The sequence below is a fragment of the Chelonia mydas genome, chromosome 13 (assembly GCF_015237465.2).
Source record: "Chelonia mydas isolate rCheMyd1 chromosome 13, rCheMyd1.pri.v2, whole genome shotgun sequence".
NCBI lineage: Eukaryota > Metazoa > Chordata > Testudines > Cheloniidae > Chelonia > Chelonia mydas.
The window spans coordinates 34,903,168-34,924,588 of NC_051253.2; the positions used below are offsets into that span (position 1 = coordinate 34,903,168).

A 21,421-nucleotide genomic window follows, 5' to 3' on the forward strand; every position below is an offset into this window, starting at 1 on the left:
GGGGGGTGTTGTCCCCTGGCCCCTCTGCCGTGCCCCTGCCCCACGCTGGGCAGAGTGGGCCCCAGTGGAAAGAACGTGGGGCTGATAAGCAGAGCAAACAGGGTGGCCAGGGCTGATGGAAAGTCTCCGTGTTTGGAGAAGGGGGCTAGGGGGGGGGGGTTGGTTAGGGGCAGGGCGGTGGGGCTGGCCGGGGGCTGCCTGGGCCGGTTCTGGAAGGCCTGGCCCAGCCTCTCAGCCTGGGCCCTTTATAAGGCAAGGAGGGGCCAGGGAGAGGGGCACAGGATTGAACTCAGGGCCAGCGGACAGGCAGCAGGTACTGGGGGACAGCGGGGTGGGGGGTGGTTTGTCTGTCCATCTGCATCTTCCACCACCCTGAGGAAAGGCAACCCAGGAGTCCTGGCTCTCAGCCCCCCAGCCCCCAGCTCTGGGAGGGAAGTGGGGTCTAGTGGTTAGAGCGAGGTGGTGGTGGGGGATTGGGAGCCAGGACTCCTGGGTTCTCTCCTAGCTCTGGTAGGGGAGTGGGGTCTAGTGGTTAGAGTGTGTGGAGGGGGAGGAGCTGAGAGCCAGGACTCCTGTGTTCTGTCCCCAGTTTCACAATCTTTAAAATGGAAAGAACAACTCAGAGAGAGAGAGAGAGAGTGTGTGTGTGCGCGTGTGTGTGACCCTGCTGCCCCCTGCTGGTGGGGACGGGGTCTGCTCAGTGGGTGGGGTGGGGTGAGTTTGACCCTTTCCTGCCCAGAGTACTGGATTCCCCCTTTACCCCCAGGTGGACCCGGCACCCCCATGGACTCCCCAGCCTACAAGACAGTTCTGGCCTTGGGTCGGTTCAAGGTGCGGAAGCTCCAGACGGGCCCTGCCCCGGACAAAGGCAAGGAGGGGGCAAGCCCTCCGCCGTGCCCCTCGGCCCCGTCCATGGAGGGCTCTGGCCAGGCGAATGAGGGTGGCTCCCTCTCGGCCCCCCCGGACTACGCAACCATGATGGACGTCAGCCCCTGCTATGAGTTCTACGCCCAGTCAGCCCCACCTGGGCGGGCCCGCAAGAGTCGCCCCTCGCTGGAGGTGCTGCGCAATGTGGTGAGAACTAAGGGGCACTGTGTGGAGTGGGGAGAGGGAAGCCCACTGGGGGATGCCATACTGCAGGGAGCGGGGGCTCGGCGGGGGGCGCCGTGCTGCAGGGCTTGGGGGGATCGGCAGGGGGTGCCGTGCTGCAGGGAGCGGGGGGCTCAGCAGGGGCTGCAGGGCACGGGGGACTCAGCAGGGGCTGCTGTGCTGCAGGGAGCAGGGGGCTCGGCCAGGGGCGCTGCGCTGCAGGGGGCTCAGCAGGGGGCGCTCTAACGCTGTTTCCCCATCCATGCAGGAGGATGGGCCTGGGTTTCCTGGCGCTCCTGACCCCGGCGAATCCAGGGCTAAGGAGGGGGATGAGGAGGATCCAGATGCAGCAAGCCCCGAAGCGGAACCAGTCCGGTTCGGCTGGGTGACCGGCGTGATGGTAAACTGCGACCCCTCAGCTCTGGGAGGGGGGTAAAGTCTAGTGGGTCAGCAGGGGGACAGGCTGGGAGCCAGGACTCCTGGGTTCCACATCTCACCTGCCTCCCTTTTCTCTCCCCAGATCCGGTGCATGCTCAACATCTGGGGCGTGATCCTATATCTCCGGCTGCCTTGGATCACGGCCCAGGCTGGGATAGGTAATGGGGGGACAGGGGTGCCCCACAGCTAGGCCCTTCCAACACCACCAGCTGCTCGTGGGTAGGAGCAAGAAGCCGGCTGGGAGCTTGTGGTGGGTTCTTGGTGTTCCCCGATGGGAGCAGGAGGGTGCCCAGCATGGGGGAGGGTAAAGTGGGGGGCTGGGGGTGGGTTCAGCCCGCAGACCCCCATTCACCATCTTCCCCTCCCCCCCAGGGCTGACATGGCTCATCATCCTCATGTCGGCCGTGGTCACCACGATCACCGGCCTGTCCATCTCCGCCATCTCCACCAACGGCAAGGTGAAAGCAGGTGAGAGCCGGGGCCAGACCCCACGTCCCGGGGGCGCTGTGGGGCTAGGGAGGCGGGTTCAAACCGGGGCTGCCACACAAGCAGGGCTTGGCCGTGGAAGCCAGGGAAGCGCTCCCCTTTGGCAGAAGTAGGCGGGCTGTTATCTCAACCTGGCCAGGGGGAAGATACAGACAACCCCCCCCCACACACAGTGCTACAGAACGAGACCCAAGTGCAGAGACACACAGGTGTGTGGACACAAAACTAGCCCCAGTCCCACACAGTTAGACTGAACCACGGCCATATGCTGCTAGAGTCAGGGAATCAGACACACAGCGGCGGACACACCTGCTGGTATGTACACAATGCTCCACACAGCTCAGCGTTACACACAGGAAATTCTACATCCCGGAGTCGCAAAATCACAGATAGGCAACTACATGCACAAAATCACACACACACTTAGGTACACACATGGACAGTTATACATGCAAAATTTCACACACACACAGTTACATACTTAAAATTATACACTGGTTGCGCGCACACACACACTCAGCGCAGGGCTCGTCCCCTCCAGAAGGCGGTGTGGGAAAACACACACACACACAAGGGCTCATCCCCAATGTCAGGGGGCAGCAGGGACACACACACACACAAGTACAGATGCGCACACACTCTCCCCAGGGCTCTCCCAACAGTCCTTCCTGTTCCCAAGCCCCTAGAGTCCCAACTCCCCTGCTGACCCCGGGCTGTTCCTCTGTCTGTCTGGGCACAGGGGGCACCTACTTCTTGATCTCGCGCAGCCTGGGCCCCGAGCTGGGCGGATCCATCGGGCTGCTCTTCTCCTTTGCCAATGCTGTGGCTGTGGCTATGCATGTGGTGGGCTTCGCCGAGACTGTGCGTGACCTACTGCTGGTAGGTGGGGCCTGGCCTTGAACAATAACCCTAACCCAGTAGTGGGCAAACTTTTTGGCCCGAGGGCCACGTCTGGGTGTGGAAATTGTCTGGTGGGCCATGAATGCTCATGAAATTGGGGGTTGGGGTGCAGGCTCTGGGGTGGGGCCAGAAATGAGGAGTTCAGTGTGTGGGAGGAGGCTCCGGGCTGGGGCAGGGTTGTGGGTGGTGGGGTGAGGGCTTGGTGGTATGGGCTCTGGGGTGCAGGAGCGTGGGACCAAGGGGTTTGGAGGGTAGGAGGGGGATCAGGGCTGGGGCAGGGGGTTGGGGTGGGGGGAGGTGGCTCGGGGTACAGGCTCTGGGCGGTGCTTACCTCAAGCAGTTCCCAGAATCAGCAGCATGTCCCCCTTCTGGCTCCTAAGTGGAGGTGCAGCCAGGCAACTCTGCGCGCTGCCCCATCCGTAGATGCCACCCCTGCAGCTCCCATTGGTTGTGGTTGCTGGCCAATGGGAGCTGTGGGGGTGGTGCTTGGGGTGGGGGCAGTGTGCAGAGCCCCCTTGCTGCCCCTATGCTTAGGAGATGGAGGAGGGACATGCTGTTGCTTCTGGGAGCCATGGCATGCGTGGAGCGGAGCAAGCCCCCGACCCCACTCCCTGACAGGAGCTCAGGGGCCAGATTAAAACATCTGAAGGGGAAGATTTGGCCCCTGGGCCGTAGTTTGCCCACCCCTGCCCTAACCCCTTAACCCTAAACCGAATGCTAACCCTAACCCCAAACCCCAAACCCTTAACCCCTAACTCTAACCCTAACTTGCAACCCTGACCCTAACCCTGAACGCTAACCCTAACCCCTAACCCTATCCCCTAACTCCAAACCCTTAACCCCTAACCTGACCGCTAACCCTAAACCCTAACCCCAACCCTAACCCCGAACACTAACCCTAACCCCTAAACCTGAACATTAACTCTAACCCCTAACCCTAAACCCTCACCCTGAACGCTAACCCTAACCCCTCACCCTATCCCCTAACTCCAAACCCTTAACCCCTAACCTGACCGCTAACCCTAAACCCTAACCCCAACCCTAACCCCGAACACTAACCCTAACCCCTAAACCTGAACATTAACTCTAACCCCTAACCCTAAACCCTCACCCCGAACGCTAACCCTAAACCCTAACCCTATCCCCTAACTCCAAACCCTTAACCCCTAACCTGACCGCTAACCCTAAACCCTAACCCCAACCCTAACCCCGAACACTAACCCTAACCCCTAAACCTGAACATTAACTCTAACCCCTAACCCTAAACCCTCACCCTGAACGCTAACCCTAACCCCTAACCCTATCCCCAAACTCCAAACCCTTAACCCCTAACCTGACCGCTAACCCTAAACCCTAACCCCAACCCTAACCCCGAACACTAACCCTAACCCCTAAACCTGAACATTAACTCTAACCCCTAACCCTAAACCCTCACCCTGAACGCTAACCCTAACCCCTAACCCTATCCCCTAACTCCAAACCCTTAACCCCTAACCTGACCGCTAACCCTAAACCCTAACCCCAACCCTAACTCCAAACCCTTAACCCCTAACCTGACCGCTAACCCTAAACCCTAACCCCAACCCTAACCCCGAACACTAACCCTAACCCCTAAACCTGAACATTAACTCTAACCCCTAACCCTAAACCCTCACCCTGAACGCTAACCCTAACCCCTAACCCTATCCCCTAACTCCAAACCCTTAACCCCTAACCTGACCGCTAACCCTAAACCCTAACCCCAACCCTAACTCCAAACCCTTAACCCCTAACCTGACCGCTAACCCTAAACCCTAACCCCAACCCTAACCCCGAACACTAACCCTAACCCCTAAACCTGAACATTAACTCTAACCCCTAACCCTAAACCCTCACCCTGAACGCTAACCCTAACCCCTAACCCTATCCCCTAACTCCAAACCCTTAACCCCTAACCTGACCGCTAACCCTAAACCCTAACCCCAACCCTAACTCCAAACCCTTAACCCCTAACCTGACCGCTAACCCTAAACCCTAACCCCAACCCTAACCCCGAACACTAACCCTAACCCCTAAACCTGAACATTAACTCTAACCCCTAACCCTAAACCCTCACCCTGAACGCTAACCCTAAACCCTAACCCTATCCCCTAACTCCAAACCCTTAACCCCTAACCTGACCGCTAACCCTAAACCCTAACCCCAACCCTAACCCCGAACACTAACCCTAACCCCTAAACCTGAACATTAACTCTAACCCCTAACCCTAAACCCTCACCCTGAACGCTAACCCTAACCCCTAACCCTATCCCCTAACTCCAAACCCTTAACCCCTAACCTGACCGCTAACCCTAAACCCTAACCCCAACCCTAACCCCGAACACTAACCCTAACCCCTAAACCTGAACATTAACTCTAACCCCTAACCCTAAACCCTCACCCTGAACGCTAACCCTAACCCCTAACCCTATCCCCTAACTCCAAACCCTTAACCCCTAACCTGACCTGCTAACCCTAAACCCTAACCTCAACCCTAACCCCGAACACTAACCCTAACCCCTAAACCTGAACATTAACTCTAACCCCTAACCCTAAACCCTCACCCTGAACGCTAACCCTAAACCCTAACCCTATCCCCTAACTCCAAACCCTTAACCCCTAACCTGACCGCTAACCCTAAACCCTAACCCCAACCCTAACCCCGAACACTAACCCTAACCCCTAAACCTGAACATTAACTCTAACCCCTAACCCTAAACCCTCACCCCGAACGCTAACCCTAAACCCTAACCCTATCCCCTAACTCCAAACCCTTAACCCCTAACCTGACCGCTAACCCTAAACCCTAACCCCAACCCTAACCCCGAACACTAACCCTAACCCCTAAACCTGAACATTAACTCTAACCCCTAACCCTAAACCCTCACCCTGAACGCTAACCCTAACCCCTAACCCTATCCCCTAACTCCAAACCCTTAACCCCTAACCTGACCGCTAACCCTAAACCCTAACCCCAACCCTAACCCCGAACACTAACCCTAACCCCTAAACCTGAACATTAACTCTAACCCCTAACCCTAAACCCTCACCCCGAACGCTAACCCTAAACCCTAACCCTATCCCCTAACTCCAAACCCTTAACCCCTAACCTGACCGCTAACCCTAAACCCTAACCCCAACCCTAACCCCGAACACTAACCCTAACCCCTAAACCTGAACATTAACTCTAACCCCTAACCCTAAACCCTCACCCTGAACGCTAACCCTAACCCTAACCCTATCCCCTAACTCCAAACCCTTAACCCCTAACCTGACCGCTAACCCTAAACCCTAACCCCAACCCTAACCCCGAACACTAACCCTAACCCCTAAACCTGAACATTAACTCTAACCCCTAACCCTAAACCCTCACCCTGAACGCTAACCCTAAACCCTAACCCTATCCCCTAACTCCAAACCCTTAACCCCTAACCTGACCGCTAACCCTAAACCCTAACCCCAACCCTAACCCCGAACACTAACCCTAACCCCTAAACCTGAACATTAACTCTAACCCCTAACCCTAAACCCTCACCCTGAACGCTAACCCTAAACCCTAACCCTATCCCCTAACTCCAAACCCTTAACCCTATCCCCTAACTCCAAACCCTTAACCCCTAACCTGACCGCTAACCCTAAACCCTAACCCCAACCCTAACCCCGAACACTAACCCTAACCCCTAAACCTGAACATTAACTCTAACCCCTAACCCTAAACCCTCACCCTGAACGCTAACCCTAACCCTAACCCTATCCCCTAACTCCAAACCCTTAACCCCTAACCTGACCGCTAACCCTAAACCCTAACCCCAACCCTAACCCCGAACACTAACCCTAACCCCTAAACCTGAACATTAACTCTAACCCCTAACCCTAAACCCTCACCCTGAACGCTAACCCTAAACCCTAACCCTATCCCCTAACTCCAAACCCTTAACCCCTAACCTGACCGCTAACCCTAAACCCTAACCCCAACCCTAACCCCGAACACTAACCCTAACCCCTAAACCTGAACATTAACTCTAACCCCTAACCCTAAACCCTCACCCTGAACGCTAACCCTAAACCCTAACCCTATCCCCTAACTCCAAACCCTTAACCCCTAACCTGACCGCTAACCCTAAACCCTAACCCCAACCCTAACCCCGAACACTAACCCTAACCCCTAAACCTGAACATTAACTCTAACCCCTAACCCTAAACCCTCACCCTGAACGCTAACCCTAAACCCTAACCCTATCCCCTAACTCCAAACCCTTAACCCCTAACCTGACCGCTAACCCTAAACCCTAACCCCAACCCTAACCCCGAACACTAACCCTAACCCCTAAACCTGAACATTAACTCTAACCCCTAACCCTAAACCCTCACCCTGAACGCTAACCCTAACCCCTAACCCTATCCCCTAACTCCAAACCCTTAACCCCTAACCTGACCGCTAACCCTAAACCCTAACCCCAACCCTAACCCCGAACACTAACCCTAACCCCTAAACCTGAACATTAACTCTAACCCCTAACCCTAAACCCTCACCCTGAACGCTAACCCTAACCCCTAACCCTATCCCCTAACTCCAAACCCTTAACCCCTAACCTGACCGCTAACCCTAAACCCTAACCCCAACCCTAACCCCGAACACTAACCCTAACCCCTAAACCTGAACATTAACTCTAACCCCTAACCCTAAACCCTCACCCTGAACGCTAACCCTAAACCCTAACCCTATCCCCTAACTCCAAACCCTTAACCCCTAACCTGACCGCTAACCCTAAACCCTAACCCCAACCCTAACCCCGAACACTAACCCTAACCCCTAAACCTGAACATTAACTCTAACCCCTAACCCTAAACCCTCACCCTGAACGCTAACCCTAACCCTAACCCTATCCCCTAACTCCAAACCCTTAACCCCTAACCTGACCGCTAACCCTAAACCCTAACCCCAACCCTAACCCCGAACACTAACCCTAACCCCTAAACCTGAACATTAACTCTAACCCCTAACCCTAAACCCTCACCCTGAACGCTAACCCTAACCCCTAACCCTATCCCCTAACTCCAAACCCTTAACCCCTAACCTGACCGCTAACCCTAAACCCTAACCCCAACCCTAACCCCGAACACTAACCCTAACCCCTAAACCTGAACATTAACTCTAACCCCTAACCCTAAACCCTCACCCCGAACGCTAACCCTAAACCCTAACCCTATCCCCTAACTCCAAACCCTTAACCCCTAACCTGACCGCTAACCCTAAACCCTAACCCCAACCCTAACCCCGAACACTAACCCTAACCCCTAAACCTGAACATTAACTCTAACCCCTAACCCTAAACCCTCACCCTGAACGCTAACCCTAAACCCTAACCCTATCCCCTAACTCCAAACCCTTAACCCCTAACCTGACCGCTAACCCTAAACCCTAACCCCAACCCTAACCCCGAACACTAACCCTAACCCCTAAACCTGAACATTAACTCTAACCCCTAACCCTAAACCCTCACCCTGAACGCTAACCCTAAACCCTAACCCTATCCCCTAACTCCAAACCCTTAACCCCTAACCTGACCGCTAACCCTAAACCCTAACCCCAACCCTAACCCCGAACACTAACCCTAACCCCTAAACCTGAACATTAACTCTAACCCCTAACCCTAAACCCTCACCCTGAACGCTAACCCTAAACCCTAACCCTATCCCCTAACTCCAAACCCTTAACCCCTAACCTGACCGCTAACCCTAAACCCTAACCCCAACCCTAACCCCGAACACTAACCCTAACCCCTAACCTGAACATTAACTCTAACCCCTAACCCTAAACCCTCACCCTGAACGCTAACCCTAACCCCTAACCCTATCCCCTAACTCCAAACCCTTAACCCCTAACCTGACCGCTAACCCTAAACCCTAACCCCAACCCTAACTCCAAACCCTTAACCCCTAACCTGACCGCTAACCCTAAACCCTAACCCCAACCCTAACCCCGAACACTAACCCTAACCCCTAAACCTGAACATTAACTCTAACCCCTAACCCTAAACCCTCACCCTGAACGCTAACCCTAAACCCTAACCCTATCCCCTAACTCCAAACCCTTAACCCCTAACCTGACCGCTAACCCTAAACCCTAACCCCAACCCTAACCCCGAACACTAACCCTAACCCCTAAACCTGAACATTAACTCTAACCCCTAACCCTAAACCCTCACCCTGAACGCTAACCCTAACCCTAACCCTATCCCCTAACTCCAAACCCTTAACCCCTAACCTGACCGCTAACCCTAAACCCTAACCCCAACCCTAACCCCGAACACTAACCCTAACCCCTAAACCTGAACATTAACTCTAACCCCTAACCCTAAACCCTCACCCTGAACGCTAACCCTAACCCCTAACCCTATCCCCTAACTCCAAACCCTTAACCCCTAACCTGACCGCTAACCCTAAACCCTAACCCTCAACCCTAACCCCGAACACTAACCCTAACCCCTAAACCTGAACATTAACTCTAACCCCTAACCCTAAACCCTCACCCTGAACGCTAACCCTAACCCCTAACCCTATCCCCTAACTCCAAACCCTTAACCCCTAACCTGACCGCTAACCCTAAACCCTAACCCCAACCCTAACCCCGAACACTAACCCTAACCCCTAAACCTGAACATTAACTCTAACCCCTAACCCTAAACCCTCACCCTGAACGCTAACCCTAAACCCTAACCCTATCCCCTAACTCCAAACCCTTAACCCCTAACCTGACCGCTAACCCTAAACCCTAACCCCAACCCTAACCCCGAACACTAACCCTAACCCCTAAACCTGAACATTAACTCTAACCCCTAACCCTAAACCCTCACCCTGAACGCTAACCCTAACCCTAACCCTATCCCCTAACTCCAAACCCTTAACCCCTAACCTGACCGCTAACCCTAAACCCTAACCCCAACCCTAACCCCGAACACTAACCCTAACCCCTAAACCTGAACATTAACTCTAACCCCTAACCCTAAACCCTCACCCTGAACGCTAACCCTAACCCCTAACCCTATCCCCTAACTCCAAACCCTTAACCCCTAACCTGACCGCTAACCCTAAACCCTAACCCAACCCTAACCCCGAACACTAACCCTAACCCCTAAACCTGACATTAACTCTAACCCCTAACCCTAAACCCTCACCCTGAACGCTAACCCTAAACCCTAACCCTATCCCCTAACTCCAAACCCTTAACCCCTAACCTGACCGCTAACCCTAAACCCTAACCCCAACCCTAACCCCGAACACTAACCCTAACCCCTAAACCTGAACATTAACTCTAACCCCTAACCCTAAACCCTCACCCTGAACGCTAACCCTAAACCCTAACCCTATCCCCTAACTCCAAACCCTTAACCCCTAACCTGACCGCTAACCCTAAACCCTAACCCCAACCCTAACCCCGAACACTAACCCTAACCCCTAAACCTGAACATTAACTCTAACCCCTAACCCTAAACCCTCACCCTGAACGCTAACCCTAACCCCTAACCCTATCCCCTAACTCCAAACCCTTAACCCCTAACCTGACCGCTAACCCTAAACCCTAACCCCAACCCTAACCCCGAACACTAACCCTAACCCCTAAACCTGAACATTAACTCTAACCCCTAACCCTAACCCCTCACCCTGAACGCTAACCCTAACCCCTAACCCTATCCCCTAACTCCAAACCCTTAACCCCTAACCTGACCGCTAACCCTAAACCCTAACCCCAACCCTAACCCCGAACACTAACCCTAACCCCTAAACCTGAACATTAACTCTAACCCCTAACCCTAAACCCTAACCCCTGAACGCTAACCCTAAACCCTAACCCTATCCCCTAACTCCAAACCCTTAACCCCTAACCTGACCGCTAACCCTAAACCCTAACCCCAACCCTAACCCGGAACACTAACCCTAACCCCTAAACCTGAACATTAACTCTAAGCCCTAACCCTAAACCCTCACCCTGAACGCTAACCCTAAACCCTAACCCTATCCCCTAACTCCAAACCCTTAACCCCTAACCTGACCGCTAACCCTAAACCCTAACCCCAACCCTAACCCCGAACACTAACCCTAACCCCTAAACCTGAACATTAACTCTAACCCCTAACCCTAAACCCTCACCCTGAACGCTAACCCTAACCCCTAACCCTATCCCCTAACTCCAAACCCTTAACCCCTAATCCTGACCGCTAACCCTAAACCCTAACCCCAACCCTAACCCCGAACACTAACCCTAACCCCTAAACCTGAACATTAACTCTAACCCCTAACCCTAAACCCTCACCCTGAACGCTAACCCTAACCCCTAACCCTATCCCCTAACTCCAAACCCTTAACCCCTAACCTGACCGCTAACCCTAAACCCTAACCCCAACCCTAACCCCGAACACTAACCCTAACCCCTAAACCTGAACATTAACTCTAACCCCTAACCCTAAACCCTCACCCCTGAACGCTAACCCTAACCCCTAACCCTATCCCCTAACTCCAAACCCTTAACCCCTAACCTGACCGCTAACCCTAAACCCTAACCCCAACCCTAACCCCGAACACTAACCCTAACCCCTAAACCTGAACATTAACTCTAACCCCTAACCCTAAACCCTCACCCTGAACGCTAACCCTAACCCCTAACCCTATCCCCTAACTCCAAACCCTTAACCCCTAACCTGACCGCTAACCCTAAACCCTAACCCCAACCCTAACCCCGAACACTAACCCTAACCCCTAAACCTGAACATTAACTCTAACCCCTAACCCTAAACCCTCACCCTGAACGCTAACCCTAAACCCTAACCCTATCCCCTAACTCCAAACCCTTAACCCCTAACCTGACCGCTAACCCTAAACCCTAACCCCAACCCTAACCCCGAACACTAACCCTAACCCCTAAACCTGAACATTAACTCTAACCCCTAACCCTAAACCCTCACCCTGAACGCTAACCCTAACCCTAAACTCTAATCCTGACCCACCCATACCCCTACATCTAACCCTAGAGCTAAGTCTACACCAAATCCTAACCCTCTATCTAACCCCTGCCCTAATGCTAGAACTACGAACCTAACCCTTGACCTCAATCCCAACTCTAACCTTAATCCTAGCTTTAGCCCCATCCCTACCCCACCCCTCCATACCGGCCTGCACACACCTGCACAAGTCCCTTTCCCAGCTCTACTGCCCCTCACCCTGCCACCCCCAAACCCACCTGTCGTCTGCGAGAAGGGTGACCTTATCTACAGCATGCACTACGAGCTGCTGGTACGTGGGCCCCATTGAGCCCCCAGCCCTGCCCCACCCCAACCCCGGGCTCCACAATCTGCTGTTGGTCTCTCTCTGCTCTCCCGCACCCCACGCTGGGCCCAGCTGTCCCACTTCCCATACTTGGGCCCCTCCACTCCTTTCTCTGACTCCCTGCCCTGCCCTTTCCCCTCCTGGCCCCCACAAACTCGTCTCCATATACCTGCCCCCCAGGAGTTCGACGCGGTGATGACAGACCCCGTGAACGACATCCGGATCGTGGGCGTCATCACGGTGACAGTGTTGTTGGGCATCGCGCTGGCTGGCATGGAGTGGGAAGCCAAGGTACTGGGGGAGGGGCTGGGAGCCAGGACTCCTGGGTTCCATACCCAGCTCTGAGGGGAGTGGGGTCTAGTGGGTTAGAGCGGGGGAGGGGCTGAGAGCCAGGACCCCTGGGTTCTCAGCCCTTCTCCCTGCCCTCTTGCAGGCCCAGGTTGTCTTTTTCTTCGTCATCATGGTCTCCTTCATCAACTACTTCGTGGGAACCCTGATTCCAGCCACGGAGGAGAAGATGTCCAAAGGCTACTTCAGTTACCGAGGTAGGGCTGGTGGAACTCCCCACCACTGGAGGCCCTCTTGGGCAGCACAGCCCCTCTTAACCTTGCCCTCTCCCTTCCCGCAGGGGACATCTTCCTGGAGAACATCGGGCCGGAGTGGCGGGGCGAATCAGGCAACTTCTTTGGCATGTTCTCCATCTTCTTCCCCTCAGCCACTGGTATCCTGGCTGGTGCCAACATCTCAGGCGACCTCAAGGTGAGCTTCTGGCCCCCCAGGCCCAACAGCTCCACCAGGGCCCCCCCAGAGTTATGGGCCACAATAACCATCCCATTATCCTCATTTGTAGGACCCAGCGGTAGCTATCCCCAAGGGCACCCTGCTGGCCATCTTCTGGACCACGCTCTCCTACCTGGCCATCTCAGCTACCATAGGTAACGGGGCAGGGAATGGGGGGCAGGGCTCTCTAGGGGGTGCCATGCTGCAGGGAGTGGACAGGGGCTCTACATCCTGAGGGAGGTCACTGTGGCGGTACTTGGTTGCCAGGGGAGTTGCTGGGGGGGGACACTAGGTCCTGGGGAGGTGGTCATTCATTTGCCTCATCCCCGCAGGGTCGTGCATGGTGCGTGATGCGTCCGGGAGTCTGAACGACACGCTGGGCTCCCCCAACGCCACGGATGGCTGCCTGGGCCTCGGGTGTGGCTACGGCTGGAACTTCACCGAGTGCACCCAGGCCGGCACCTGCGAGTACGGCCTGGCCAACAACTATCAGGTAGCGGGGAGGAGCCAGCACTGAGGGGGTGGGACTGAGGGAGGAGCCAGCACTGACAGGGAGGGACTGGGAGAGGAGCCAGTATTGAGTGGGTGGGACTGGAGGAAGAGCCAGCACTGAGGGGGTGGGACTGGGGGAGGAGCATTGAGGGGGAGGAGCCATCACCGATGGGGATGGGGAGCATTTGGAGCATGGGATGGGAGCTATGGGTGATGGGAGAGGCAAGCCAGGGATGTCTCTTTCTGATTCCCCCCATCCTGGGGTCTGTCTCCCTCCCAGACCATGAGCATGGTGTCCGGCTTCAGTCCCCTCATCACGGCTGGGATCTTCGCTGCCACCCTCTCCTCTGCCCTGGCCTGCCTGGTCTCAGCCCCCAAGGTCTTCCAGGTGAGTCTGGGTGTCAGGGGAGGGGGCCCGACAACAGAACACCCCAGCTACAGCCTCAGTAACTGCAGCACCCCAACTGACACCCAAACATACCCCTTCCATCCATACCACACCCGCAACAGTTGCCCACCCAACACCACCCTCAATGATGTGCTCTGCAATGCCCCAAAATCACTGCCAGAGACACCCGTACTTCTGAAAACCTCACAACCTTCAGTGACACACCCAAACCCCAAGAACACCCCCACTATCCCTCCAAACAACTCTTTAGTCCTCACCTCTTATTCGGATCATCGCAGCCCAAATTCATCCCAACCCAGCCTCCCACTTCCCACCCTGGCCCTGTGCCCGTTCTGTGACCCGTAGCTCTGCTCCCACTGAACGCCCCACCTTGCCTGTGCCTGTCCCCCGCAGTGCCTGTGCCAAGATAAGCTGTACCCCGTCATCGGCTTTTTCGCCAAGGGCTACGGCAAGAACAACGAGCCGCTCCGGGGCTACATGCTCACCTTTGTCCTGGCCATCGCCTTCATACTCATTGGTGAGTGGGGTCACGCTCCCCCCTGGGCCAAGTGGAAGGGGACCATCTCCTCCCTGCTGTGGGATGGGAATGCGCCCCCATATTGACCCATCTCTCCATTGCACCCACAGCTGAGCTCAACACCATCGCCCCCATCATCTCCAACTTCTTCCTTTGCTCCTACGCCCTCATCAACTTCAGCTGCTTCCATGCCACAGTCACCAGCTCCCCAGGTACAGCAGGAGCCCCAGCAGCTGTAGGGGCAGGGGCACAGAGGGCTTGGGTGAGGTGTTCAGTTGAGGTTTGTCACGTCTGGCACCAGGGATCAAACCAAGCTCAGGCTGGTGTCTGGCATGGGAATTCTTGAGCAGAGTAGGAGGGAGCAGGTTGAGTTGGATCAGATAGGTTGTTTGTGTTGAATTGGGAGGGTCGGTAGAGTGAGGCTGGATTGGATGGGTTATGTGTTGATTGGTGTTGGGTTGAAAGGGATATGTTTATTGACGTAGGGTAGAGATTGAGTGGGCAGAGTGGGTTGAGTTGGAGCTGGGTAGGGGAGAGCTGAGATTGGTTCTAAGGGTTGGTGTGAGAAGGGCATAGTTCGGTTTGAAGGGTTGGGCTGAGTAGCGTAGAGGTGTGTAGGAGTTGGAAGGATTGAGCTGGGTTGAGTTGGAGGAGTTGCGCAGGAAGGAGAGTTGAGTTAGAGATGGGTAGAATACAGTTGGACTGAGTTGGAAGGGTGTTGGGTTGAGCAGAGAGTTGGAGGGCTGCATAGGGCTGAGCAGGTTGGGTTGGAGAAGTTGGGCAGTGTTGGGTTGGGTTGGAGGAGCTGGGCAGGGTAGGGTTGAGTTAGGCTGAAGGAGCCGGGTGGCATAGGGTCGAGTTGGAGGAGCTGGGCAGTGTAGGATTGAAGGAGTTGGGCAGCGTAGGATTGAGTTGGGTTGGAGGAGCCAGGCGGTGGAAGGTTGAGTTGGGTTGAAGGAGCCAGGCAGTGTAGGGTTGGGTTGGGTTGGAGGAGCCAGGCAGCGTAGGGTTGAGTTGGGTTGGAGGAGCCAGGCAGCGTAGGGTTGAGTTGGGTTGGAGGAGCCAGGCAGCGTAGGGTTGAGTTGGGTTGGAGGAGCCAGGCAGTGTAGGGTTGGGTTGGGTTGGAGGAGCTGGGTAGGGTAGGGTTGAGTTGGGTTGGAGGAGCCAGGCGGTGGAAGGTTGAGTTGGGTTGAAGGAGCCAGGCAGTGTAGGGTTGAGTTGGGTTGGAGGAGCCAGGCAGTGTAGGGTTGGGTTGGGTTGGAGGAGCTGGGTAGGGTAGGGTTGAGTTGGGTTGGAGGAGCCAGGCAGTGTAGGGTTGGGTTGGAGGAGCCGGGTAGGGTAGGGTTGAGTTGGGTTGGAGGAGCCAGGCAGCGTAGGGTTGAGTTGGGTTGGAGGAGCCAGGCAGCATAGGGTTGAGTTGGGTTGGAGGAGCCAGGCAGGGTAGGGTTGAGTTAGGTTGCAGGAGCCGGGTGGCGTAGGGTTGAGTTAGGTTGCAGGAGCCGGGTGGCGTAGGGTCAAGTTGGAGGAGCTGGGCAGTGTAGGGTTGAAGGAGTTGGGCGGCATAGGGTTGAGTTGGGTTGGAGGAGCCAGGCAGCGTAGGGTTGAGTTGGGTTGGAGGAGCCAGGCAGGGTAGGGTTGAGTTAGGTTGCAGGAGCCGGGTGGCATAGGGTCAAGTTGGAGGAGCTGGGCAGTGTAGGATTGAAGGAGTTGGGCGGCATAGGGTTGAGTTGGGTTGGAGGAGCCAGGTGACGGAGGGTTGAGTTGAGTTGAGTTGCAGGAGCCAGGCGGTGTAGGGCCAAGTGGTTTGAGCTGGACATGCTGAGCTGGGCAGGGTGGTTACTGTTGCCCTGACCATGTGGGGAGCTAGGCTGGGTTGGGGGGTCTGACATGTGGGGCTGGGCACAGCCTTTCACTCTCTCTCCCCCCAGGCTGGCGACCCTCTTTCCGCTACTTCAGCAAGTGGAGCGCCCTCTTCGGGGCCGTGGTCTCTGTGGTCATCATGTTCCTGCTGACCTGGTGGGCGGCCCTCATCGTAGTGGGCATTATCCTGGTCAGCTTGGCCTACGTCAGCTACAAGAAGCCAGGTAAGAGAGGCACTGGGGCGGTGGAAGGGGACAGGAAGACCTGGGTGTCAGCCAGACCGAACAAGCTTTCCTCTGCGTCTCTGCATCCTCTTGCTCCTCCCCACAGACGTCAACTGGGGCTCCTCCGTGCAGGCCGGGACCTACAGCATGGCCTTGTCCTACTCCGTCAGCCTCACCCAAGTGGAGGAGCATGTCAAGAACTTCCGGTAGGCCTGGCTGGCTGAAAGCCGGGGGGCTGGGAGCCAGGACTCCTCGGTTCCATGCCTGGCTCTGGGAGCAGATTGGGGTCTAATGGTTAGAACAGGTGGTGCTAGGCTCTATAACAAATTCTGAGAATAATGCTTGGGCATTTCGGGCAGCAGTCTCTCTGTGCGGAGAGTGCCCCTCTCTGGAGTGTCCCAACTCTCCCTCTCTTCCAGCCCTCAGTGCCTGGTGCTAACGGGTCCCCCCAGCTTCCGGCCAGCTCTGGTGGATTTTGTCAGTGCCTTCACCAAGGGGGTCAGCCTCATGATCTGTGGGAACGTGGCTGGGGTGAGTATGGGGATGCTGGGGGGAGGAGGGGCCTCAAGGAGGGGAGTTGCAGGCCCAGGATCCTGCCCCCTAACCCTCCCCTTGCCTCTCCCAGCCACAGGACACCCCGGGGGACAGCGACTCAGAGGAGCACGTCGAGTGGCTGAACAGGCGCAAGGTGCGATCCTTCTACACCCTCATCACCGCCCCGGACCTGCGCAGCGGAGCCCACAGCCTCATGCAGGTGTGTGTGTGTGTGTGTGTGTGTGTCCCAGTGCCCCCTGCTGGAGGTGCTGAGCCCTGCTGTGTGTGTGTCCCTGTGCCCCCTGCTGGAGGGGCTGAGCCCTGCTGTGTGTGTGTCCCTGTGCCCCCTGCTGGAGGGGCTGAACCCTGCTCTGTGTGTGTCCCTGTGCCCCCTGCTGGAGGGGCTGAACCCTGCTCTGTGTGTGCGTGTCTCCCAGTGCCCCCTGCTGGAGGGGCTGAGCCCTGCTCTGTGCATCTGTGTGTGTCCCAGTGCCCCCTGCTGGAGGGGGTGAGCCCTGCTGGAGGGGACAGGCCCTGCTCTGTGCGCTGCCCCCTGCTGGAGCAGATGAGCGCTGTGCTGTGCATGCACCACACTGCCTCGTAGCGAGTGCAGCCTGCCCTGCTGCACTGTGTGTCATCCCCCAAGCATTGTCCCAGTCTCACCTGTGATTTTCCCCAGGTGTCCGGGCTGGGGCGTCTCAAACCCAACACGGTCGTGCTGGGCTACAAGCAGAATTGGCAGACGGACTCGCCCCACAACCTGGAGAACTATGTGGCCACCATACAGTAAGGGGGCTGGGCTGGGCTCAGGGGGTAGCAGTGGAGTGGGGGGCTGGGGTGGCTGCCCCAGAGTGGGGAGGACTCCCTGGGGGGGCAACACCCCCTTTCTGGCACCTCCCAGGTAGTAGCAGGGCTGAAGGCCCTTGAGGGGCCTGGGACCCCCAGCAACACCCCCTGACCCCACTCTGTGCCCACAGTGATGCGTTCGACGGCCAGGCCGGGGTGTGTGTGCTGAGGATGAAGGATGGGCTGGATGTGTCACAGACGGTGCGGGCCTATGGTGAGTATCGGGGGTGGGCTGGGGGAGGGCAGATGGACACAGACCCATGGATATGCCTGGGCAGGGCCCTGCCAATAGGGGGCAGCAGTAACCTCCACCAGCACACTCTGCCTGCCCTGTTCCCCTGGGGGGGGGGCTGTGCGGCCAGGGGCGGCTGGGGACCGTGTGGCTCTCCTCAGCTGTCTAACCCTCTTCTCCCCAGTGAACCCCGCATTTGGAGACCCCGAGGCAGCGCTGCAGGGGGAGAAGCAGAGACAGGAGTTGGGCAATGCAGGTGAGGGGGGCAGTAGGTGGGGAGGCAATGGAGGGGGACAGGGATGAGGGGCAGAGGGGGCTGTGTAGGGGGGCAGGAACTGAAGCAGCTGGGGGCAGGGCAGTGAGGGAGGGGGCTGTGGGTAGCAGCCAGGGGCACTGGGCCCACGCCAGGCCAGGCGAGGCCCTGGGGCACCATCCTGACCCGAGCCTGTGGGTCGCCCTGCCCCACCTGCCCCATGTGCCTACAGGCAGCAGCGTGAAGGTGCTGGGTGCGGACGAGCTCACTGAGACCCACTTCCAGGCCCAGCAGAAGAAGAGATGTGTGGATGTCTACTGGCTCTTTGATGATGGGGGTGGGTGCCCCCCGCAGCTCCCCTACCAGCTCCCCAACCTCCTCCCTCCCCCAAACCCCCCAGCCCCCTCCCCTGGCAGCCCCCCTGCCCGCCCCCCAATCCCCTCCCTCCATCAGACCCCCACCCCTGCCAGCCCCCTCCCCTTGTCAAGCCCCTTCTTCTGTCAGCCCTCTCTCCTACAGCTCCCCTCCCCTGCCATCTTTCCACCCCCCCGACCCCTAGCCTCTAACAGCCCCCGCCCATCCCTTGAAAGCCCCCCCATCACTTCTTCAGCCCTCTCACCTCCTGGCAGCCCCCAGGCCCCAAGAGCCTGCCTCCAACCTGCCAGTCCCCCCGCCCTTCACCCCTGGCCTGCTCCCCCCGGCCGGCTGCCCCCTGACGCTGTCTCCCCCCAGGGCTCACCCTGCTGGTCCCCTACCTGCTGAGCCGCCGCAAGCGCTGGAGCCGCTGCCGGGTCCGGGTCTTCGTCAGCGGCCACCTGGGCAGCGCCGAGCAGCAGCGCCAGGAGTAAGGGAACCTGCCTCGGCCCCGCGGGCCCCCTGAATTCCTGCCCCCCGCATTCTCCTCTCCCCCGGGTCCCCTGAATTCCCACCCCTCGCATTCCCTCCCCCCCCCCGTGGTCCCCCTCCCGCAGGCCCCCTGAATTCCCACCTCCAACATTGGCCACCTGCATTTCCCCTGCTCCTCCCCCTCCTGGGAGCCCCTGCATTCCCCTCCCCCCGCCCACAGGCCCATTGCTCCCCCTCTGCCTCACAGGATCCAGCTGCTGCTCAGCAAGTTCCGCCTGGGTTTCAGTGAGGTGCTGGTGCTGCCCCACGTGGCCTGGCAGCCGGAGGAGAGCAGGTGAGTCCCCCCACCGCGATTCCCCACCCCCCACTTCTCGGGGGGGGGGGGCCTCAGGCCTACCCCCATTCCCTGGGCTTCCCACTGCCTGGGGGGCGGGGGAAAGGCACCAGGCTTGCTCCCAGGGCCTAAGAGAACCCCTGAAATGCACTCCACCTCCCTGGCACCACCCCCAGTGAAGGATCCCTACAGCTCTCTGGGCAAGGAGAATAGAACCCAGGAATCCTGGCTCCCACCCCACTGCTCTAACCCACTAGACCCCAGTCCCCTCCCAGAGCCAGGAAGGGGAGCCCAGAGTCCTGGCTCCCAGTCCCCTCTGCCCAGCCCTCCAGGTGGGTCCAGCTGTCCCCAACCCTGTGCTTTGCCCCCAGCCTGAAGGAGTTTGAGGACCTGGTGGCCCCATTCCGGCTCAATGAAGGGCAGCGCAGCCCCGAGGCAATGGAGGCCCTGCGGAGGGAGACACCCTGGAAGGTGTCGGACGAGGATCTGCGGGTCTACAGAAAAAAGGTGAGACCGGACGCCTGGGTTCTAGCCTAGCTCTGGGAGGGAAATGGGGTCCAGTTGTTGGAGTGGGGATGGGTTGGGAGCCAGGACTCCCGGGTTCTGGCCTGGCTCAGGGGAGGCTGGGCACACCGCCACCCCCTCTCACTCTCCCCCCACAGTCGGAGCAGCAGGTCCGGCTCCACGAAATCCTGCAGGAGAATTCCCGGAACGCCGCCCTGATCGTCATGTGAGTGTTGGCTCCATCCCCATGTGGGACAGCGCCCAGTCGGTCTGCGTGATCCTGGCCCTGTCTCAGTGCAGAACCAGGGATGGGGGAGAGGCCCCCTGCAGGCAGCGGGTCATGGGGCTAGTGGGTAGACCAGGCGGCTAGTGGGGGAGCCGGCCTGCATGCGCCAGGGCAGCAGAAGGAACAGACCATAGGGTAAGGGCTGTGCCCTGGGTTCCCTGGCTGGGGGGAGGGGAGGGGGAGTGATCATTGCCCTGGGGGATTGCCCTATGGTCCTGCCTTGGGGGTGGGGGAATGGGAGCCCTCAGGGTTGTCCCCGTGCCCCCCCGTCACTGACCCCCATGCCTCCCTGCAGGAGCCTGCCTGTGGTGCGCAAGGGGGCCTGTCCCAGTGCCCTCTACATGGCCTGGCTGGAGACCCTGTCCCGGGATCTGCGCCCGCCCCTTGCCTTCATCCGGGGAAACCAGCAAGATGCCTTGACTTTCTACTGCCAGTAGGGGGCGTCGCAGGCTGAGCCCAAGGGAGTAGCTGGGAAACCTGGGTTCTCTCCCCAGCAGTGGAGCAGCAGCCCCGGCCCGGCCCTGCTAGACAGACCATGCCCCGCGGTGCCAGCTGGGAGTGTGGCCCTGCTCCGGGCCAGGCAGGGAGCTGGTGCTGCCATCTCTGCATGCTCAACTGTCCCCTCCGACATTGCCACAGGGACTCAGACGCCTGGGTCCCATGCACAACCTGGGGTGGAGCCTGCTGTGCTCTGCCCCCGCCCGGGGGCGACCCCCACCGCGCCACACTGTAAATATTAAATATTGTTATTTACACAACACCTGACACCCCGTCAATTGACACCCATCCCCCGCACCAGCCATGCCAGTGCTCCTCACTTCCGACCCACAGTCTCTTGCTACCCCAGCCCTGTCCCCCCGCAGCTCTGCCAGTACCTGAGTCCTGACCTACAGCCCATGCTAGCCAAACCCTGCCCCCACACCAGCTCTGCCGGTGCCCCTCACTCTTGACCCGCAGCCCTCTCCTAGCCCATCCCTGGGCTCCCCCGCAGCTCTGCTGGTACTCCTTACTCCTGACCTGCAGGCCCTTCCTCCCCGCAGTTCTGCCAG

General features: G+C 57.9%; 1 protein-coding gene across 1 annotated transcript; it reads left to right on the forward strand.

Moving 5' to 3' along the window:
* Positions 1 to 783: 783 nt before the first annotated feature.
* On the forward strand, positions 784 to 21,212 carry LOC102942122 (solute carrier family 12 member 3). The gene is made up of 26 exons (XM_043526829.1): positions 784 to 1,074; positions 1,358 to 1,489; positions 1,610 to 1,685; positions 1,900 to 1,995; positions 2,753 to 2,892; positions 12,436 to 12,546; positions 12,689 to 12,800; positions 12,884 to 13,014; positions 13,106 to 13,190; positions 13,368 to 13,528; positions 13,808 to 13,915; positions 14,330 to 14,453; positions 14,564 to 14,665; positions 16,382 to 16,537; positions 16,644 to 16,743; positions 16,957 to 17,068; positions 17,163 to 17,291; positions 17,751 to 17,857; positions 18,049 to 18,131; positions 18,334 to 18,405; positions 18,635 to 18,739; positions 19,135 to 19,246; positions 19,496 to 19,582; positions 19,954 to 20,089; positions 20,245 to 20,312; positions 20,668 to 21,212. Exons 1-26 carry the CDS (start codon positions 784 to 786, stop codon positions 20,807 to 20,809), a joined length of 3,078 nt encoding a protein of 1,025 aa, XP_043382764.1. The 3' UTR covers positions 20,810 to 21,212.
* The last annotated feature ends 209 nt before the right edge of the window (positions 21,213 to 21,421 follow it).

What these genes read in the sequence shown, in the direction of transcription:
- LOC102942122 (XM_043526829.1), top strand. Translation starts at nt 784, where the DNA reads ATGGACTCCCCAGCCTACAAGACAGTTCTGGCCTTGGGTCGGTTCAAG. An exon ending in AACTATGTGGCCACCATACA is followed by an intron (nt 17,858 to 18,048) that starts GTAAGGGGGCTG and finishes CTGTGCCCACAG; the next exon opens with TGATGCGTTCGACGGCCAGG. An exon ending in AACGCCGCCCTGATCGTCAT is followed by an intron (nt 20,313 to 20,667) that starts GTGAGTGTTGGC and finishes GCCTCCCTGCAG; the next exon opens with GAGCCTGCCTGTGGTGCGCA.